We start from the raw sequence: 21,985 nt of genomic DNA, 5'->3' as shown, positions 1-21,985 counted from the left end.
TTTCCAAAATATTTGGTTACGGTCATGGTCAATGTATAATTTAAATATAACCGACATGCTCCAAAGAGTAATTACATTGTTGAGGGAACAATGGGGCTACAAAGAGTGGCAATAGATAGCAAAATGTTTCCTTGTCTATCATTCTCCAAAAGTTCTATAAACAGTAAATTCTGTGTTTTGAACAGATAAAAAAAAGCAAAACAAAACATTTGGTTGGCTGTGAAACCTTGGTTTCCACCTATTATCATATAATTTTTGTGCTTACCAGGATCACAGAATGGCATCATGTATATTTGTGATGAAGAAAAATATATTTCTGCAGAAATACTTCCTGACACATCTAAAATACCACAACAGAATATGATTGGAAAAATGCTGCTTACTTTGTTCAGTGCCCCAGCTCCCGTCAAGATGATATGAGAGTTTTCAACCTGAATTGTTCTTTGACCCAGTCTCACTAAATATGCTCCAATCCCAATTGCGCGACAAGTTACCTTTAAAAGCAAACAAACAATATATAAGCAACAGCATATTAAGAGCTCTTGAGCTAATGTCCTGAGACATAGATAGTTCTCTTTTTTGGACAGGAAATTAAATTATAATTTAGTGTGCTATAGTGTGAATAGTTTACACTGCCATATATAATATTTGAACATAAAGAAATTTTTTTTAACTTTATTAAAAAAACACAAACAACAGGAATATCTCAAGTACTAAAATAAAATTTAAAAAAACACTTTGGGATTAACAGTAAAAAATAGAAAAGGTAACTTAATTATTCAGTAACCCATTATTATTATATTTACTTAATTATTCAGTAACAACCAATCCGATGTCCGTTAAGTCAAAAAATCTGGTTAGTTTACATGGGTTATTGCACTGGGCCCAGCATTTTTCATGCCATTAAATTACAAGAAGTTAAGTTGAGTAAATTATTCCGTGCAAAGTTTGTATTGACATGTTGATCTACTGATTAAACTATATTTAGATCAAATTCATCTCAGTAATATTTAATATGTTTACTGCCCCATTTAAATGGGAAACAACACAGAAGCAAACAGATACACAACATACCCAACCCCACACAATGTGGACAAACTAAAACGTGGTTAGAAGCCTAAAATAAAATACTGTACCTTGTATCTCTACTCCAAATTACAATTTTAAAAGGAACAGTCCTCCCAAAACAAAGAGATAATTTAAACTTTTTTTTTTAATGACAATGGCAAACTAAGCAAACGTTCAGATCTTGTTCCAGGCTCCGTGTTACCTTCCTCGTGGTCTCACTAAACTTGGTGCAGTGTTGGGAAACTCATACATCCTCCTGCTATCTCCATGATGTAAAATAAAAAAAAAATATAACAGAACAAAACCCTTTTTTATGAATGTGGAAAGAGACTGAATCAGGGAACTCAAGTGCGGAGATTTCACCAATGTAAAGTCAGTGTGTGACCAAGCTTAACTGTATATCTTACTAATTAAAATAATCAGTTTGGGTGAAATGACTTTTTCAAACACCACATTTTTTTTTCCAGCTACATGAAATAGATGATGTAATTGTATAGTGCAGGTAAACTATTAATAAGCCCGTTAGGTGGAGTTCCAGCTTGTGGTTTAGTTGTCACTGTCCATTAGGTGTCACTGTTTGTTTAGTTTTGTTAGAATTCTTTTCTTGTGTCATACCTTTTTAGCTCTTCAGATGATTACTTTGGGATCAGAGGTTAACATATATAATGTTTTTAAACTGGAAGGTTGGTTTTTCATCCAGTGTACATTAAAGTCCATTTAGGATTATTTGCAAATGTAGTAAAGAGTTAAAATAAGAACCATGTGACTTGCTGTGATGTAAAATAGGTATAAACTAAACAACTCCTAAAATAGTAATTATGGATAGAGCCATATAAATTAAGTGCTTTTTTTCTGCGTGTAACTGATCAACATCTGCTCCATGTCAATATTTTAGCTAGTTCAATTTTTACTTCCATTTCCAATAGAGTGCAGAAGAGTTAGCATTTATGTCAATTTATGTTGTTGTTTCTGTTTGATGTGAAAATAAGAAACAGGAGAAAAAAAGGACCATAAAAGTTTTGGGCAACATTTAGCTAAATTATTTTCCTTTGTTGCACTGTAAAAATCCTTCTTGCTGCATTTGAAGCAGTTTGCAAGAAAACACATCTTCCATAAGAATGAAAAGCAGCACAGTAAAATGCGTCGAAAATGTATAACAACCACAATGCATGAAAAAGGCAGAGGTGTGCATACAACCTTAATTTAAGGATAATAAACAAGTGAAGAAAAGGAGGAGCCTTAGAGCTCCTTAGCATACTGAAGAATAAAGACATTACTTCCTTTCCCTATTCCCCAATGTACCAAGAAAAATAGATGTGTCCTCCCAGGAACACAGTAGTCCCTGATGCCATCTACTGATCAATAACGCATAACAGCCTAAATAATCTATATGATGCCCTAATGCATGCATATGATGCAATGGGCTGGTGCTGCAGTGATTGGTTGGTGCATTCATAACTAAAGTCAACATGCTTTAATAGAATTTATAAACTGCTCTTTGTGATTACCAGATTGATCGTGATGACTTCTTCATAAGCCAATGATGATTCTCCAGCAATCATACCAGATCCTCGAAGATTCTCCACTCCAAGGCCTTCTTCCTTACCAATGATATCTGTTATTTTGTACCTGAAGGTTGAAACAAAATTAAGTCAAAAAACAGTCTGTGTCTATGAAATTTCCAGCGATTTGTAGCTTAATCTCTTAGAGACTGACGTTCTGCAGTGTTTGGAGAATGCTACAGAAGAGACAGTTTCAGTAGATACTAATATTATGGCTGCAACAAAATTGCTAGTGTGACATTGTCCTACCAGTGTAAACAATGTCTGCATTATATGTCTAGTAGTAGAAGAAAAATTGGCCAAATTCAATCATTAATATTTTTGTACAATACAGCTTTTGAGCCATACCTTTGGAGCGCTTCTCACCAAATACCTACTCTGCTTATTAATATGTTTTTAAACCAGCTGAAATTTTGATGTAAGTTCCTACATGTAAGCTCCTGCTTGCATAAAAACGCCTGTATTCAATATGCTTTCACTGAGTTGTGTGCTTTGGAAAAATTACCATATCACACAAAGGAACTGCTTATTTTAACTGTCTTGTGTCAAAAAATAAGCTTCCCAATCAGCTTTGGTATGTAATACAGTTGGGTAAAATATCACCCTTTTAGGCCCTAACAAGTATAGCAGAGGCTTGAATAGCAGAAGAAAGGGAATGAAGGAAAGAAAAATGCTGACTAATTCCATACAGAAAGCAATGTCATCACACATATGAAAGATAAGGGAAAAGTTGGACCCCCTGCCTCCAAAGCCCAGGAAAAGTTAATTCTATTCACCTCCTATAGCTACACTTTAAGTATCACATATACATTTTGTTAATTTCAGAAACATATAAAGAGAATACCTGAAAATCAAACTAGAGCTGCAGCTAACGATTATTTTCAAAATCGATTATGTCGATTAGTTGTTGCAGCCCTAAATCAAACCTAATTAGTTAGTAATGGTTGTTTAATCCCCCATTAAAAACAATCAGCAGAAAAGATTCAATGATATCTAAGATTGTATTGAATAATTAAAAAAAGCATGCACATATACTGTACATTTAAATACAATGAAGGGGCCCCTTTCTTAAAACAACATGTGGCAGAAACAATATTGTAATCATATGAAAACTGCACCATTCCAAATACATCTGTGTAGACTTCTAATCATCTTTTGTATCGGGATACCAGAAGTTATTTAGCCTTATAATTCAATAGTTGAATTCAACATTTTGCTCAAAGATACAAGATACCATTGAAATGATACAGTTGGAATAAGCTCATGTTGCCTGAAACCCCAATGATAGGCTAGTGTGCGGATACAAATCCGCATGAAGTAATTGAAGATGGTATGGTATCATGCCGTGAAGGCCAAGATACATTTACATATACGTATCTAATAAAAAGTAGCAGTCCTACTAGCTACCCAATGGAGCTGTTCATGTTCAGATGTTCCAATACAAGTATATCCCACAGTTAGCACACCAACCTATAACTAGGTCTAGTACAAGTTTCAGTATAAAGAAATGCAATGGTTGAATAGTGCAGGCCCATCTGACCACGCATCGAGTATAACTATGATATAAATGCCAAGATTTAGTTGCACTCTTGAAAATCCAAACACAGAGATCAAATGGGTGTGTAGTCCTATAACACAAACAGTCCCCTGCTTTTACACATGCTAAACAATGTTTTGACAATATCCAATATTCTTACTAATGTTAGCAATAAGGTAATATTGGGAATTTCAGGCCTCAAAATATCTGGCCAGCTGCTCTAAATGGAGCTAAAGGCATTTTGCCATGCCAACGCATAGTTAATAGCCAGAAACATAATAAATATACCAACATCGATGCAGACATAATTACCTTGATTCTCCTTCATCCTCCACATGTTCACAGTGCACAGAATTCAAAGCGCTAACCTTCTTGTAATCTTGAGGTGTTAAATATAAATATTTATACCCCTAAAAGAAAGAATAGCAAATTAATACAATCATGTGTGCCAGCAGTAATATGTGCCTAGTGTAGAGCTTGTATGTACTTCATGATAATCATAAAAGTGAGCTACCTCAAAGACACCTCAGCTTGCCATGTAAAATTACAAACCAAGGACTACCACAAATGAATGCTGAAGGCACAGCGCGCAATCAGCACCTTCCTATTCAAATCTCCCTCTTCAGTTTATCATCATTACATGCTCTTGTAAAGCCCCATCATACAAATAGTGCTGTAGCAGCATTGTCTAAACAAAAGTGCATGAAGAATAATGCAGGCACTGAGGCTGAAGCCTCCACTGCAAATAAGAGGCTGCCCACTGCCAATAACCGCCTTGACATTCTGGCAGGTCAATGCATTTGATGTGCTCAGGTAAAGTGTTCGCTTGACATCACATCAAAAATAAAAATACCTGCACTGGTAAGTGACCATTAATGCTCCAGCACCAGGTATTTTGATTGGCTCCCCCAAAATCACAGAGGAATTTGTGTGAGCACCAAACACACTGTGTACCTAGATGTTGCATATATGATCCCTTATAAAGCCATAAGAATTATAGCTGAATTGCAATGTGCTGTTGTTTATGGTCACATAACCCTTTCTTAAAAATATGTCAGCTGTAAATATTCCCTTGCGCATAAAATGCTACATTTTCAGAAGCTACCTGACAGTAAAAGGTCTTCTCCACTTTTCATGAATACTTATATCTGTCTCCATGAATACATGATTTCATTCCCATGTAAAAAGACAAGGAATGAATAATTCTTCATCTGTGATGCTCAGCATAATATGATCAGTTGACATCTTTGTTTAATCAGGAAAAAAAAAGAGTTGCTTTTTGAAGTGAAGATATTCAGGTTAAGAATGGACATAGAGCTTTGATGACAGTTTACCATTTAGGCACAATCTGACCTTGTGAAGAGGTTTTTTTGGCTGGCTTCCTGCAATATAATTCAACATTGTAGAAATAGGAATGGGGCTAGTATGAAGGAGACACCCAGCACACACTTTATAATCTGTCCAATCAATCACTTCCCCAACAGTAGTTACCTATAGGATGCCTGATGTTGCCATAGATATGGAATGTTTGCTCAATTTTATATACAGCATATAGGCTGAAAAATAGGTCCCTAATATCTATGATCAGCTGATATTACTGTTACAAAGTTTAATATATACCTACTTCTCATCCATATTGTAGAGCAGCTAATCTAAGTGCATGTTAACCAATATCTCACACAAACTTACTTTATAAGGATCATCAGGATCTTCCCATGCAACATGAAACATGTGACGGATTTCTTCTGCTAAGCCAATCCTTGCACCACTGTTTGCAGCAACATATACACGTGGAATGCCTTGTGACCTAGAAAGTTCAGATGCCCTTAAATACAGCAAATCTTCCTGAGGTCCAAATGATCCAATTCTGTATGTGATGTCATTTCCTATTACAATAATGTCTCTGCCTTCTGGATATTCTGGAGTTTTGAGGGTCATTTTCCAAGACACCATTCCAATCTGTTGATAAAACAATATAAAGTGTAAACAAATATATAAAACACAGCTGTATGGAGGGGGGGTGTGGTATAAGGTGAGACGTGCAATGTGAGTGCTCTGCTCCACATGGATCCTGTTTAACATCCTGGCTAGCCTCCTGCCTGTTTTACACCCAGTTTTCTTCTACGGACTTTTTTTTCCTACATCCTAGGGACTTTCTTTGCCGCTATGTCACCTTCAAAACAGAACTCTGAGATGGTGGTCAAGCTCTACAAGTTTTGCCGCACTGACAAAGATAGCAGATCTGTGGTGACCTCAGAGGAAAATCAGCCTGATTCCCAGTGGCTGACACTACCAAGGTACTACAAGACATTTCTAACTGCCAAAGTACCCTCACGACTAAGACTGATGAGGTCTATTAGATATTTCACTTATTCGACAGGATCTCCAAACTCTGCCTTGAGCGTGTGACTGAGGCGAAGGGGAGGGTGGGGTCGATGGAGGATCAGCTGCCGCCATTATAACAGGCCTCTCAACAGCATCTATCCCAACTACAACTTCTGTTGCAAAGGCAAGACAACATGGAGAATTGTCTTTGTCGCTGCAATTTGCGCTTTGTCGGCCTTCCGGAGAAGGCGGAGGGCTCTGACCCGACTTAATTTTTGTAAATGCTACTGACCTTCACCTATTGCAGAAAAAGGTTCTCATCCTCATTCGTGGTGGAACGTGCTAATCGTCTACCCCCTTGACCCCCTCCGCTGGGAACTTCTACTAGAACTTTTATTGCTAAGTTTCACAATTACAAGGAAGAGATGCTGTTTTGTGGCTGACCAGAGAGAATGGCAATATCCCCTACCAAAATGTCACTATTTCGGTGTATTCTGATTTCTTTTCAAAAGCACAGAGCGAAGTTTACTACTGCTAAACAAAGGCTCTGGGATCTGAATCTCAAGTACGCAGAGCCTTTGTCCCGCTTGTCTGCATGTTGCTGATAGCGCGAATACCACTTTCTTCACCCAACCGGAGGAAGTCTTTCAATGGCTGGAACAATGCGACAGGTGACTGAGTTTTTATTCCGCATTCCTGGCTGCTAATGGCAGTTTCCTATGTCTAGCAGTGTTTACTGTTTCCTCTTCTGGTCTCCATTGTGTTGCAGATTGTGATGCCTTCTCACTGCTTACCGAATGTATATTTTCGGTCACATTGGACTGTGGTTTCTGGATCTGGAGATCTTGTGGTCCCTCTACCATTAGATGGCCAGAACTTTTTCCCTAGAGCGGATGCATCTTGCATGGATCTACTCGATCTTTAACACTTGATACAACTCTTCTCATCGCTGACTGCTTTCATAGAAGTTCATCCCATTCGCTTTTGGAACAGTTACTATTTACCCCATTTTCTTTTGATTCATTTTTTCTCCTGTTTCACTCCCTCGAGGGAGTTGTGGTGGTGGATGCTACCGTCTACGGAAAGTTCCCTCTTACTGGTTGATTTACATCCTCCAATATGCCTTTTGAGTTTTTTCTTATTGGGCACTAATGCTCGCACTGGTTGGGGCTTGTGCAGAGCCGGATGGGTTAGGGTTGTTTTTTGTTTTTGGTTATTTTCTATTCTCCGTTTAGCCTGTCCATTATATTGTACTGATTTGATGTCTTTTGCCCTGCTTTTACTTGTCTTAGATGCCATGACTGCCTTGCTAGTCCCTCGCAAATTCCCATTTTTCGCTACTCATGGTGCGCTGTTTATGTCTTCCCTTAAATTGATCTCATGGAATGTTTGGGGTCTCCATAACAAGATAAAAAGATCTGCGATTTGGAATTTTTTAAAACAGCAACGCCCTAATGTGATAGTGTTATTGGAAACTCATATGATCCCAGACAATTTAGGTCTGGTTGGAATTTTAAGGGGGACCCCAAGGCTAAATAAATCCATGTAAAATCCCATGCCGGACCCGTAATCCGAGCAGCTGCCTGGCAGAGCAGGAAGTGGGGGAGGAGCGTGCGCCCCCCCTCCTGCACCACACCAGGCCACATGCCCTCAACATTGGGAGGGTGCTTTACCAGAGGTGGACAAGGGCCTCTTCCCCACAACCCTGGCCTGGTGGTTGTTGGGATCTGCGGGAAGGGAGGATTATCCGCATCTGGGTGCCCCCCATAAACAAAAACAAGAATATGCATGCTGTAATCAATATGTCATGAACATTACAGCAGTTACCTCATTTCCTCCTGGCAATCTGTTCATGTGTACCAACTGGCCTTGGTCATCCAGTACAAGTTCAGTGTAAATGAGAACATCTGAAGCCAACTGACATTTTGGAATGTAAGCATTTGCATCCATTGACTCCCATAGCTTAATAAGGGCCTGGAGGAAAATTGAAAGATTGTATTATGCCTAATGCTTATTACATTAGGAGACCAATTGTTAATCCTCACTGATGAAGAAAGAATGACTAACATTTTGACTTAGGGAGTTATACATTTTCACAAAAGTGCTCTATTGAGGTGTATCTGATATTGCTTGAAAGAATACAATTTACTACTGTTTTAACCTTAGGTCTACCTTTGTTTCTGCAACGCTCCCAATGCCCATCAACTAGGTATTCTCACATGTATATGTAAGTAAGTATTTATTTTGAGATGCTTTGCACTTGGAAAAACATGTTTATACTCACTGTGGAGTAATTGCTTATATGGCTTAATGAACATAATAAGTTGTGGGTTGAGGGTCCCTCTGATTGCACTGAGCAAACCACAATGAAAAAGTGTGGTTTGGATGGCCTCTTAAATGGCCATCCCAAAATTGTCACATCCCCTTCCATTTACTCTAACTTACATTGAATTACAGTTTTACTGTAGTGATAATAAAATATTATTTGTCAAAATATACAATTAAAGCACAAACTTCATAGAAAACTTTATATAACCAACGGTATGACAAACATAAACATCTCGCTTTAAATATACAGTAATAACCAATAGTTGTAAGTCCATGATTTATTCTTCCCTTCTGCCTCCCTGACCCTCATCACATTTCTTACACTAATTACAAAACCCAAATACTAATTTGGTATTTTTTGGTAGACTGGCTGACACCTGAGCAAGCTGTATGTCTGGCAATGCAAATCTATTCTATTGCTTTATATTATATGGTATTTTTTTCTGGTTATTCCAGCTCTTCTATCCTATATCCTAAACCCCCACTTCAATGGTGGTTGCAAGACCATTTAGATAACTGAACTAAATGATCAACTTTTTAGTACGCAATAAACATGTTTTGTTTTGAATAGTTAACATAATACAAAAAATTACTTCTTAAAATGGACTCACTACATAGTTTTTTGCTGGTTAAAATTTAACTTTTCCGAAAAGAGAAAGTCATAACATACATCACAAAATACTAGCTAAAGTAGCTTCCTTTGTACCAAAACATTCACAGGGTTATTCACAAAAGGGTGAAGAGTTTGGAGAAGGCAGGAGAAGTGAACAATCTAGTACAAAATAGCTGATTTAGAAACATTCTCCAATTCATCTCACTTTCCAGTTCAGCTATGTTGTCCTAGACTGTTCACTTCTCCTGCCTTCTCCAAACTCTTCATCCTTTTGTGAATAACCCCCTTAATATTTAGAACGAACCCACAAACAAGGTGTACACTCTATATAAAAACATCTGTTTTTATAAAGAAACATCACTGAAACATCTCTTTTGAAAGAATGATAGCATTTGAGAATGCCAAGACTGGCAGGAGACCATGGTGTCAAAATAGGTTGAGTTAAACTCCTGGAGCTGGAGGGAGACTGAAGACAGAAATATTACGCATTACCAAAAGTAAAGTAAGTATAAAAATCCAAAGGTTCAAAGCAACAGAAGGTAATCTGCTGATGCAAAGGATAAACCCGAAATCAGGACAGAAAAGACAATAGTAAATTCCAAGAGGGCAAGGAACAGAACTGGCAACCAGCCATTTCTAGGTAAAAAAACCTTAGGGATCCAGGAAGTAGGGCTGGAATGTTTTGCAACAAAAGCATAGTTGCACTTAAAAGTTAATTGACAAGTACATGATTGCATATTATTTAGCATAAGGGTATATTATTTATGGTATTATATTTGGCAAAATGTATCTTTTGCCATACCCTTTTGTTTTTCTGGGACTAAAATTATTCTGACTTTTTATCTTAAAATATTTTAACTTTCAAATTTGAATGTTATGAAAAGTCAACACACTTACCTGACGGAACATTTCAGGGATATCGTATATGTAAGTTGTTCCTAGAGACTGTGCTTGAAATCGCTTAGATTGTAACAAATCTTTTGTCACATAAGGCGTATTAATGAGCATTCCATGAAGTGGTCCCTGTTTGTCCCCATATGCTTGAAACATGATCTATGAAAAAGAACAAACTCATCTTAAATGTAAAATCTACCTGTTCTACCTGAAGACTATGATTTAGTATGATGTGTTCACTTGTTTTGTGACATATATTTGATTTTGAGTAACACAGATCTAAAACGTAAAATCTGTCTTTAAGATTCCATGCTTCCTTTTCCGTCACATCATTAGAAACGTCAAGGGTACCAATCTTTCCCTGACATGCACATACTACAGCAGGCTACAGAAACGCAGGTGGTGGATAGATCGAGAAGATGTTGAACATCTTCATGTGCATGGCAGCTCCACTACTTATTAATAGTTATTCTCTCTACTCGGGATGCACCAATACAATTTTTTTGGCATCGAGTATGAGTTCTGGTATTAAAATTTCGGTACTCGCTGATACAGAGTACCGATACTGGTACTTCTGGTAGCATGGAGCAGGCTTCCCGGGCAATCAGGAAGCTGGGAGGCGGGTCCATGTTCCATTGCACCCACTGCCGGTCAGAGGAAATCTCCCTCTGAGCGGAAGTTCCGGTATCAAGATAAGTATCGGAGCACTCGCCCAAATACTCAACAACAATACTAGTATAGGTATCGGTGCATCCCTACTCTCTACATTATAACTTGTTCAGATTTATCAACTATACTCTAAGCTTAACTGAAATCTATAGGTTGGAAAAGTTGCAAAAGGAATCATGCTATTGTTACAGAAATTCAAGAAATTGAGCTTCTTTGCTAGTGTGCTCTGTACCATGAAACTCAAGCTATTTTTTTCACCAGCCAGAGCACCAGGTTATATATATATTTTTTTTTTTTTTACAGTACATAATTTTGCAGTGTTGGGAGACTGGACCTGCAGCTTTCATTATGGGGATTCTGGCGTGAAAAAGATTAATCTCAATTATACTATTCAAACAGCATTTTCTCTCTCTTTAAAAATACCTGGTAGTGCCTGGTACTTCCTTTAACAGGGTGGCAATGCTGATTACCTTGCAGTGAAAATTACTGCAGCGTTGCCACCCTGATGAACACTGTACAGTCATGGGGGTAGAGCAGGAGTGGAGTTTCCACATTGTTACTGCTGAAAACCTTTTTACTTAATCTCCCTTCTCCCTTCCCCCTGCGTTTGTAACTGACAGCATTGTGCTGTCCATAATGCCGAGGGGGGGGGGGAAGACAAGTGGAAATGCCACAGGGTATCCGCCTTCCTGCAACCCCTGTGATGATTTTCAGCATGCATGGACAAGGCAAGTAAAAGAAAACAAAAAAACAAAAACAAACAATCATTTCAGGCATTAAAAGGGGTAGGGGGTGACAAGTTAAACACTGAGTATAGACAGACATTTTCAGTTATTAGCTGAATGCATTTTCACGAGTTTGTGGAGTGGAAAAACATGCTTTTCGCAAGTTAATTTTGGCTACTAATGCATTCTATGCATTTGAAACTTGTCTCAAACTAAAATACAGTAAACTCTCAGTTATCTGGTATTCAACTTACCAGAAAAAGAAAATCCCCAGTGTACTCACGGTTTTGCTGATCTGCGGCATGTATTATTCAGGGCATGATTGTGTCTATACTTGTTTTAAGTGTGTCTATTTGTCTTAATTTGCTTTTGATTACTGCATTTCAATATCAATATGAAGTCAATACAGAGTTTAGCTATGATATGGTATAGTATTGGGTATGGCATTAGTTAGACCTATTTTTAATAGTAACTATCAGGCAACCAGAAACTACATTTATCCAAAATCTACCAATCCCAGTGGATGCCAGATAACGGGGAGTTTACTGTACCTAGAACTAACCATAAAGAAATACATCAATTATTTTCTGGCTATTCTCCATGGCATGCTCAATCCATGTACTGCCATATAGTTCCTATACTCTGCTTAGTTTAATACATTTTCACTATAAAAAAAACCCTGTGGTCAGGGTGCCAAGAACTGAATATAACTGTTCATGCCAATCTGCTCAGGCATTTAAATTAGTTCCAAAAGCCTGCAGTTCAAGAATGTTTACCACCAAAAGAAAGCTCTATCTGTCCCCAAAAAAGGATATAAAATTCATTTCAGTACAGCGCTGCATGACGGAATAAATGTCAGTTAAAGTACCGCAGCGCTGAATACTGAAAAATGGCCTGGATGGGAAGGGGGTTTAACACCGCGGATGTCAACTGGTTAAAGTCTCAAATTTAATCAACACACTTCCTCCAAAAATAAAGCTTGATGCTCAAGAATGAAAAACTACAGTTTATATATTTTTTTAAAGATTATTTTACAGTTTTTATATGATAAAATTGAATGCAACATATTATTTGTACAAAATTATTTAATACAAAACATATCCATGCTTCAGTAAGTGAACTCTAAATTAGATTGTTTAATATGAGAGCTCTGCGCTGCCTTGACACTTTTAAGATGCTCCTTCAGGCTGAAGATCTAGACCGCCCCATCTCTTCCTGGAGAAGAAGAGAAAGCAGTCTCTCCTCCTCGTACCAATTCAGTTTATTAATTCAAAATGTGCATGTGTAACCAATAAACCAGGGATCTGAAACTCTAAAGCACTAGACTTGCACTTATGACCTGTTGGCTGAAAGGGGTAAATATAAAATATTTATATGCAATATGTCATATTTATTTGACTAAAAAAGAAATTAAATATATTGGAAAAACGCAACATATTCCCCTTAGCACTAAATGAATTGGTTGATTTATCTGATCTATATCCAAAAATCCTCCTACCATTTACATACTTGTATTATGAACCAGTTTTTATCTGGTGTATTTTCTGCACCTTTAAAATCATTTTACCCCTTACCTGTGCAGTTCTGGAATCTGTCACCTCTTTGTAAAGACTTATGTCTAAGTAGTAGCCAGATTCATTTGTCAAAAACAGTCGAATTGGAATCTGTTTCCCTGTTGGTGTAAGGCGGATATTTATTTTCAGTTCAGCCTGTAGGACACGCAACTTCCATAGGCGGCTCCCATAGCGCATTACCATGCTCCGGACCGATTCCTCAATCTGTTGGCAGAGGGGTAATGTTATTGTATTTATATAAAATAAATAGGCAACAAATAATTTAGTCTCAGTTGTTCTGATAACATATAAACCACAACCCTACACTACAGTAGCCATATACAGTTTTTGGAACATAAAACTTTATTGTAACTTTATTTTAAAAAAATACATAGTAACACTTCACATATATTTGTAAAATCTCTAAGATATGCCTAAAAGGAAGACAACCATTACAGTAACGTCAGAGTGTTTTCCATCAGAAAGGAGTGATGAGGCAAGCGTATAGTGCAAGGGGCTAGATTGTGAATGGGAGGGGAAAGAGAGGATCACGGGAGCAGATCACAAACCTTAATCAGTGGGACCAGGTTGTGTTTGGGATAGTGCAGAAAGGTGCCAGGATGGGCTGACCATAGTCAGGAAAGGGTAGAAAGAAGGCATGAAGAATATGGGCAGTAGGAGGCCATATGTTGAAGTTAGGAGGTCATAGGAAGCACAAAAGTCTTGTATGAACTTCTGTGTCTTCCCCTGAGGTCTAGGTACAGTTTGCACCAGCCAGTGCTAAGGTAAAGGGGGTGGGGCTTAATTCTAAAGTAGTATTAACTATTTTTAAAAATTAATAAAAATTCAACAAATATACATTGCTCAGCTGGCTCCAACTCTCTTACATTGGATTCCCTGAACTTCCTGTCCCATACAAGATCACAAGGAACCGCACAGTCTCCATCAGCTGTCCATCTACTAGTTTGGAGAAGAGAAGAGGGAGGAGCAGGTAGCGCCTTGACCTGCTGTGCCTGTGTGTTTGTGGTGATCACACTGTTTTGCCTGATGAAGAGGACCCTGCGTGGCCCTGAAACGTAGTGATTATGCAATATTATGGGCTTGCGTCAATAAAGACATATTGATCAACGATCTTGGAGTGTCAGTGAACCTTCTATTTCGTGTACTGTATGGAGCCAACCATTTGCCACCACAGCACCCACCTATTTTCAGGGACTTATCAGTCAGAAATGCGTTGGGGTTTGGACTTTAATCTGTGCGTTTGTGGAGAACACACAGCTTACAAGCATGCACAAGGGTAGCTCCATAGGACCCTGCAAAGGAAAGGAGCCACCCTTAAACAGGTTATCAGGGCCAGACCCAGGGGACCAGCTAATTCTGCAGGAAACTAAAACTTGTAAACATCAAGGAGTAGCATCCTTTGTAAGTGATTTAATCAGCATTTAAAATAGCTTAACCACCTGCGGACTGGCCACTGTAAAACAGAAGCTGCACTGTTCCGTGAGCTTTCAATAGACATCAGAGGGCTGCGGTTTTACACACAAAGCCGAACAGACGGGCTATGTGATCACTGTGACTGGTTATCACAGTCATCACATGACAATGTGTACATTGCTAAGCTCTCTTCTTCCTCTTACAACAGAGGCAGGGTTGAGTAAAGTGAATAATGAATGTTTGAGTCATCAATTCATTACTTACTACTGGAAACAAGCTGTAGCAAAAAAAAAAAAAAAAAGTTTCAACTCTTTTAACTCCCCTCCTGCTTATGTTAGATCCATTCTGTCTATGCTCTGATCTGTACATTAAGCCCTTTACCTCCCGTATCCTGCTCATCTATACATTAATCCCTTCATCTCCATCCTACCACTGTATGTGACTTGTATATTAACCCCTTCACCTCCGTCTCGCTCTGTCTATGACCTGTATATTTATTGCATCTTGTGCACTAGTACCAAGCTCCATGTTTAACCCCCGAAATACCAGCATGTTTTTCTATTTCCGAAAAATTTTCATACTGTCCTGATACTTTTATTTGCTATGATTTAGAAACTAAAGTAAGAGAAACAGGCTTTTTTTAAAATTTGTGGGGCTTTTTTTTACTTTACATATTAAAAAAAAGAAATTAGTTATTAAATGCCACTAAAAGAAATCTCTGTTTGTCCAAAATAGGAATTAGAAATTTTCAGCTAAATTTGCACAGTGCTGAAAATTGAAAAAATGGCCTGGTATATAAGGGGGTATAACATGCCGGTACTGAAGTGGTTAACATTTTTTTTACTTTAATATCACTTTAAAAAGGTTGCGCCACATTATCTGGTGATGCTTTATTTGTGCCCATGAGTTCGGTCTCATTATGGCAGCAACCCCCCAAAAAAAGCTTTTTTTAAAGTTGTGCATAGAGTAGGGAAGACTTTAAATATTCAAGACTTTAAATGCTGTCTGTGTTCATCTTAGGGACATTTTCCTCACTTCCTGTTCTGTCTGACACCTGTCACTTTGGTAGGAAGTGAGGGGATAATTCTCCAGCAAGAACACATAAATAATCAAGACCATTCTATGAGAGAAGGAGATGCACTGCAAACTATGCGAAAGAGACGCACACACAATACAGAGGATGCAACAAATAAAGAGAGTCTTTGGTATACCTTTGAAGGATCCATGATAACAGTAGGAACAAAATTTAGGAAGATGTGGTTGCAGTCAGTGCGCACATTAGTGTTACTAAAGGCAACTTCCAGTTCATCCATAGCCTCCAGTAAGAGGCGCTCACCTTCATTCTGAAGGTACTCAAATGAGGCTTCCTGTGAAATATATATATTATAAAATATAAGAGATATACACAATATATATAATGAAACTGTACTAAGGTAAAGAGCAAATGTTTTACATTCTGAAAGAAAATCAAGTACGAATTTAGATGAATGGGACACCCTAAATAAGCAATGAAAGAAACCGCATATAAAATAACTCTACCTGTAACATTTTCTTTCCATGTATATGTTACAAATTTTGTCGCTAAAATACACAGTTTGGTGGCTGAAAGGTGTCCATGATCACGTCAAAATAAATCTACACTAAAGGAGAACTATGGGGCAACCTTTTTTGCCCATCGTTCTCTTCAGGGTCATGGTAGGACAGATACTAATGTCCTCCAGTGACCAAAAACTCAGTATAGATGCCGAGACCGCAGAGCCGCACCACAGCCAGGGCGGATCCCTACAATACTGTGTCCAGCCAGCTGTGTCCGCCCCCTTCACCATCCGTTCTCCATTTTAGCGCTGGAGAAACGGAGAGGGGAGGGGGGAATCCCTGCGGGGAGCGGTGACTGATAAGTCACTGCTCTCTCCAGGGAGAGGTTCGCGAAGTCAGCGACCGGCGGTATGCGTTCGCTTACTTCCCAATCAATAGCGGCGACCTGTGACAACTTCAGTGTCACAGGTCGGCTTGAATTATGGGGATGAGTGTTTTTCACCCACCCCATAATTCTCCTTTAATCAGTCAGTCTTAATACAAAACTGTGTAAAACTGTTAAGAAACTTGACTCAAAATAGCACTTACCTTTGTAACTAGGTCAGAATGTCTGATGATCGCACGGACAAAGAATCTGTAATCGGTCACTTCGGTTCCCTCTTCGACCTTTGCAGCTCCCAAGTACAGATGCATTTTGTGGTTAGAACAAGGTATGGCTGTTAAATCGAAATTCCTCATACGATTCAACTCCAGCTGGAAGGCAAGTGCTGGTTCCAAATGCCTGTAGATTCTGTCTTCTTCAAACTTGGAAAAACACACAGTTTATTTTCAACCCTTATTTATAAAGCACCAACATACTGTACATATAATAAAATATGCACATGAGCAGGATACAGAAGAAGTGGGGTGGGTAAAGGATACGTGAAAGGAGATGGCAATGGCTGGAGATGATGAATGAGTGTTTATTTAGTAATTAATGAGTTGGCAAAGGGGAAGAGGGATAGTTCATTTTAAAAAGCTGGGATTTGAGGGTCTGCTTATAAGGTGAGAACAGGTAGAGGATGAATGGAAAATGATACAAAAAAAAGTGAAATGGAATCTTCCTTTCAAAGTGACACTAAACACAGGAGTTAAATCTTAAAAATGCATTCAGGCACCTTAACGATTAACAAAAATGTATTTGTGTATCACTCGGCTGTAGATCTTCAAACCATCTCTGAATTGGTGCTGACACTGTCCTTCCTTCTAGAGAGTGGCTACTTTTATTCCCCATGGTAACCGCTCCAAGCTCGCTCCCATGATGGACTACAATCTCACATTTAGTTTACTCATTTCTATTAAAATTATAGTCCATCACGGGAGTGAGCAAGTTAAATCTTAGTGTTGCTTTACAACACTAAGATTTAACTCCTTAGTTTAGTGTCACATTAATTTTACTTTATGCTGCATTTTTAAAAAGTCCTTACCTTGCATCTTGCACGGAAAGTGAAAAATTTAGGGAATTCCCTCTGAATAAAAAATATATAAATTAGTATACAAATTACATCATAATTAATGTTGCCATTATATACATATCTTAAGAAATTCAAGTTCCAGTAAACTAAATATTTTAAAATGGGTTACATTTTGAATGAAAACAAGACTGTTGCTGGACGCAGTTTTATATATAGCAAATGGAATATTTACACCTTCCTAAGTAAAAGGTGTCTTTGTCTTTGCTAATTCAAACAAATAATTGAAAAGATTAATAACACTTTGCAACTCTCACAACATACAGACATATTCCTCTTCCTAGTGCTGCAGCCTAGTTAGGGATGGTTATTGCCTACAGCTTGCACTATTGTCATATGCTGAACACATGCCTGTTCCAGCCATAGAGAATACTGTTTGTCCAGGCTGCATACATCAAGCTTAACAGAGAGACAGTCCATATTTTCTTAGGCCTGGCCTGGCATTCATAATATATTGTAGCTGAATCATGACATTGCAGGCTGTAAACAGGTCACAGCAGTGACAAAAACAGGAAGTATGGAGATCTGATATTCCGTCTGCAAATTTGACATACCCTTCAACTTAAAGTGCTCTTAACATACTCTTACACATGGGCCCTTATTGCTGCTAGAGGAATAATCAGACTATGAAGATCAGTTAAAAGTGTGGATGGGGGAATCTCCCCTGCTGGGCTACTGTATTACAACAGCAGCTGTCAGAATACCCAACAATGGCTGCATCTGATTGGCTGTAAACAGTGTTCAGCCAACAATTTTTGGCCCAGCGCCTTTGACAAATGGTGATTGAAAAATTGACATCTAAATGGAGTGTTGACAGCGCCCACCACAGCTTAAATTTTGGCCAAGTCAGATGGACTCCAAAATTTGAGCAGAATTCTAGTGTACAAGTAGAAATCATCATTTGCAAATGTTTTCATATTATGTAGGTTTGGATGATTGTTTCAAAATCTGTACTGTACAGCAAATGCCTGCTAGGATAACAAATCCATCAAAATAACAGGACTATTAATCAACACAATAGTGGGAAAGAAGAAAAACCATGTTGATCTCTTTTTGCCTACTGCTGTAAATATTACATGGTTGAGTTTAAGCACAATCCTTTAATAGGAAGATGGTAGACTCATAAATAAAACCCCCAAACTATGCCAACATTAAAAAGGTCTATGTAACCAAATCTATATTTAAACAAATACATTTCCCTTATTCTTTTAAAGTTACAGGTTTCAATTAAAAACAATGTGGTGTTCTAAAAGCATTGTTTCCCTTTTAAGATATATAGTACACATAAAGAGACCAGCCTGATGTAAATAACTATCACTATGTCTTAATGTTTTAAAATTCTTAGACGTCTCTTCTACACTGCTCTCTCCCCCACGGTGCATGTCTGAGTTAGAGAACGGAAAACAATGCACTCCATCTGTGGCTAGGCTAATACCGTATCTCAACAGTCTTTACGCAGGTAGATGGTCTGTAGTCTCTGACCATCTCTTTTTAACAAGTCTGTAGTCTTCATCTCTTATGGCAAGACCTTAGTCTGTGACCATCCTCTATTGCACTGAATAATGTGTGGCCCACTGATGAAGTCAGGGGCTGCAACTGAGGCCCCCTATTTAAAGAGAATTGACCACCATTGTATTAGAGTTCCACAATCAAATCTCTCTCTATCCCGCTCTTTCGAATATATATATATATATAAATAAAATGTATTTTTTTAAATTTACATGAAATAATCATTTGTACAAATATTTAAACTATAATTTTTTTACTAAAAAAACCTCCAGATACAAACTGTAGGTAGGCGGTCTCTTAAGCCAGGTGCACGTCATGGTACACGTACACATCAGATGGCCTCAGCATCTACAACCCCTCTTACCGGTTTGTACAACTTATTCCTTTAATCTTTCATGTGACTTGTTTAATTGAGGTGGAGACTGTGTAAACAAGGGTTATGGGTTAACCCTGACTCTGTTTAAATATTTTAACATATTGAAAGCTATGTTTACTGTGTAATAACTGATACATTTGCATGTCTGTAGGAGATCCCCTCACAAAAGACTGTCAAGGAATGCTTTGAACCTAATGCAACAGAAAAATTAGGACAAAGTAAAAAAAAATCTGAAATGGCTTTACTCTGCTTTTGCAGGCATGTTACAACCTATTTCTCACATGGCCATTTTTGTTTTACTGGTATACAGATATATTCATGAGAGGAGGAATGGAAGGTTAGGATTTCTGCATAGTTGTGTAGTACTTGTGATTTTCTCTTATTAGTAGATTACTTTTTTTTCTTAAAGGAGAACTATGGGGTCAGTGTTTTTCCCCATAGTTCTCCTTGGGGTAACGGGAGGACACAAACTAGCGTCCTCCCGTTACCCTAAGCTCAGTATACCGCGAGCTACAGCTCGCGGTATACTGAGACGCCGCACCTGGAGCGGATCCCGACGTAGATGACGGGATCCGCCCAGCTGCGTGAGTGACAGCTGGCTCTGCCTATCTAGAAGCAGAGCCAGCTGTACCCGCCCCCTCCCCCGTCCGTTCCGCCAGTCAGCGCTGGCAGATCGGAGCGGGGAGAGGGGAATCCAGCCCCTCCCCCTGTCACGGCAGAGAGTCGTGACAGGATCGAGAGGTGAGGGAACCCGGTATGTGTTCCCTCACCTCCCGATCTACTGAGCCGACCTGTGACAGTCTCATTGTCACAGGTCGGCTTAGAACTATGAGGTGAGTGGAAATCACTCATGTCATAGTTCTCCTTTAAAGATGTTTCGATGGTCATCCGACATGCTTTCTCAATTCAGAATCACTTGAAGTTGAGAAATCTAGTCGGATGACCAGCGAACCATCTGTAAGAAAAATACAGCAAGTCCAGTTGCTTTGATTTATTTTTTACAGATATACTATGACCTGGATGAATGAGAAACTTCACAGATAATAGTCCTGTCCATTTTGCACATTTTATCAATTGGTAACTCACGAATGGTTTAATTAACTCCTTGTTGCCGCTAGAATATTGCTTTGCTTTTAACAATCTGCATTGCTCTTGCCATTTACAACTGTTATATAAATAATGGGCAGGTAGAATCCTTGTCAACAGAGAAGTATCACATGATTAATTATTCTTCAGACCACACTGTCATTTTCACAGCACTACTACAACAACATACCAGACACATACCCTGTAGACATAGAAAACAGAATATTCTTTTAGCTTAGCACCTTCATATACATTTCCAGTTACCCCCAAAACCGAACGCCATAACATACGTTACTCAAAAATATGTTTTTTTTGTAACTTTTTAAAGGACTTTGCTGTATGTATGTTAATTACAGTCAACATAATTATTTCCCAGCATGTTTAGGTGGTAAAGCCTTGCTCGAGCTAACTTCCATTTTCTCATCTCATTAGGTTTTTAACATGATTATTAGTATAATAATCAGCTATGATGATTTGTGTTGCATGTTTTCACATTCTCTAATATGCAGGGTGTCTTGATTGGCTAATTTAGGCAAATTATTTTGATTGTCTTGACGATGGTTGGCTTATTTGATCGCAGCAGGGGTATAATTTGTATTCAAGGGAAGCAAAGTTGTTGTGTTTTTTTCATGTGGAAAAAGCAATGAGATGTTTTTGATTGTGATATCTGGCCTTCGTAGCGGTGTAATTTCTAGAAAATAACTTCATTAAAGTGATAACATGTGATGCTGCGGTAATGACTCATTGTAGCCTCGAGGAGAAGGATATCCATCCAGTAGAATGAACAGCTATGCTTATCAGCTTTTAATCTTTAAGGCAATACAGTATATCTGCCTAAATTTGCTTTATCTATTTAAACAAAATTGCATCATTTGAAGATAATTATCAAAAAAGTTTTTTTCCCCCCTTTATCGAGATAAACCTGCAAGCTAAGCTTCTATTACTTGGTCTTCCTTCTGACTAAGGTAACAGCAGTGTTTTACTGGGCATTTGTAATGAAATTAACCTTAGCTTTTTGACATGAAACCAACCAATGCAATGTTGTACTTAAATATTACCACTATGCTGACCATATCTGCCATTCACTGAAAGTTTAAATAAAGCAATGAAGAGATCAACTATCATATGCAAAAACTATCATTACTAAAAAGGTGAGCTTTACTTGTATAAAAAAAAGTGTGACATTTGCTCATTCAGGACTAATGTAAGCAGCATGAGTACAGAATCCTTGGATACCCAAAAGTTAGCTGGATCACTCA

General features: G+C 38.2%; 1 protein-coding gene across 1 annotated transcript in view; it reads right to left on the bottom strand.

Annotated features, from left to right (window-relative positions):
- The window catches only part of ACACA (acetyl-CoA carboxylase alpha), a 231,897-nt gene that overhangs the window by 76,467 nt on the left and 133,445 nt on the right, over positions 1–21,985 (bottom strand). Inside the window, exons 35-44 of the mRNA XM_018556784.1 lie at positions 17,711–17,752; positions 16,833–17,048; positions 15,920–16,075; positions 13,296–13,499; positions 10,331–10,486; positions 8,320–8,466; positions 5,857–6,126; positions 4,480–4,577; positions 2,577–2,697; positions 384–494 (exon numbers count right to left, since the gene is read on the bottom strand). Of these exons, the coding sequence (XP_018412286.1) occupies positions 384–494; positions 2,577–2,697; positions 4,480–4,577; positions 5,857–6,126; positions 8,320–8,466; positions 10,331–10,486; positions 13,296–13,499; positions 15,920–16,075; positions 16,833–17,048; positions 17,711–17,752 (1,521 nt within the window). The remainder of the gene's footprint in view (positions 1–383; positions 495–2,576; positions 2,698–4,479; positions 4,578–5,856; positions 6,127–8,319; positions 8,467–10,330; positions 10,487–13,295; positions 13,500–15,919; positions 16,076–16,832; positions 17,049–17,710; positions 17,753–21,985) is intronic.

This window comes from Nanorana parkeri, unplaced genomic scaffold (genome assembly GCF_000935625.1).
Source record: "Nanorana parkeri isolate BGI_ZX_2015 unplaced genomic scaffold, ASM93562v1 scaffold252, whole genome shotgun sequence".
Taxonomy (NCBI): Eukaryota; Metazoa; Chordata; class Amphibia; order Anura; family Dicroglossidae; genus Nanorana; species Nanorana parkeri.
This window is presented reverse-complemented; position numbering and strand designations above follow the sequence as displayed.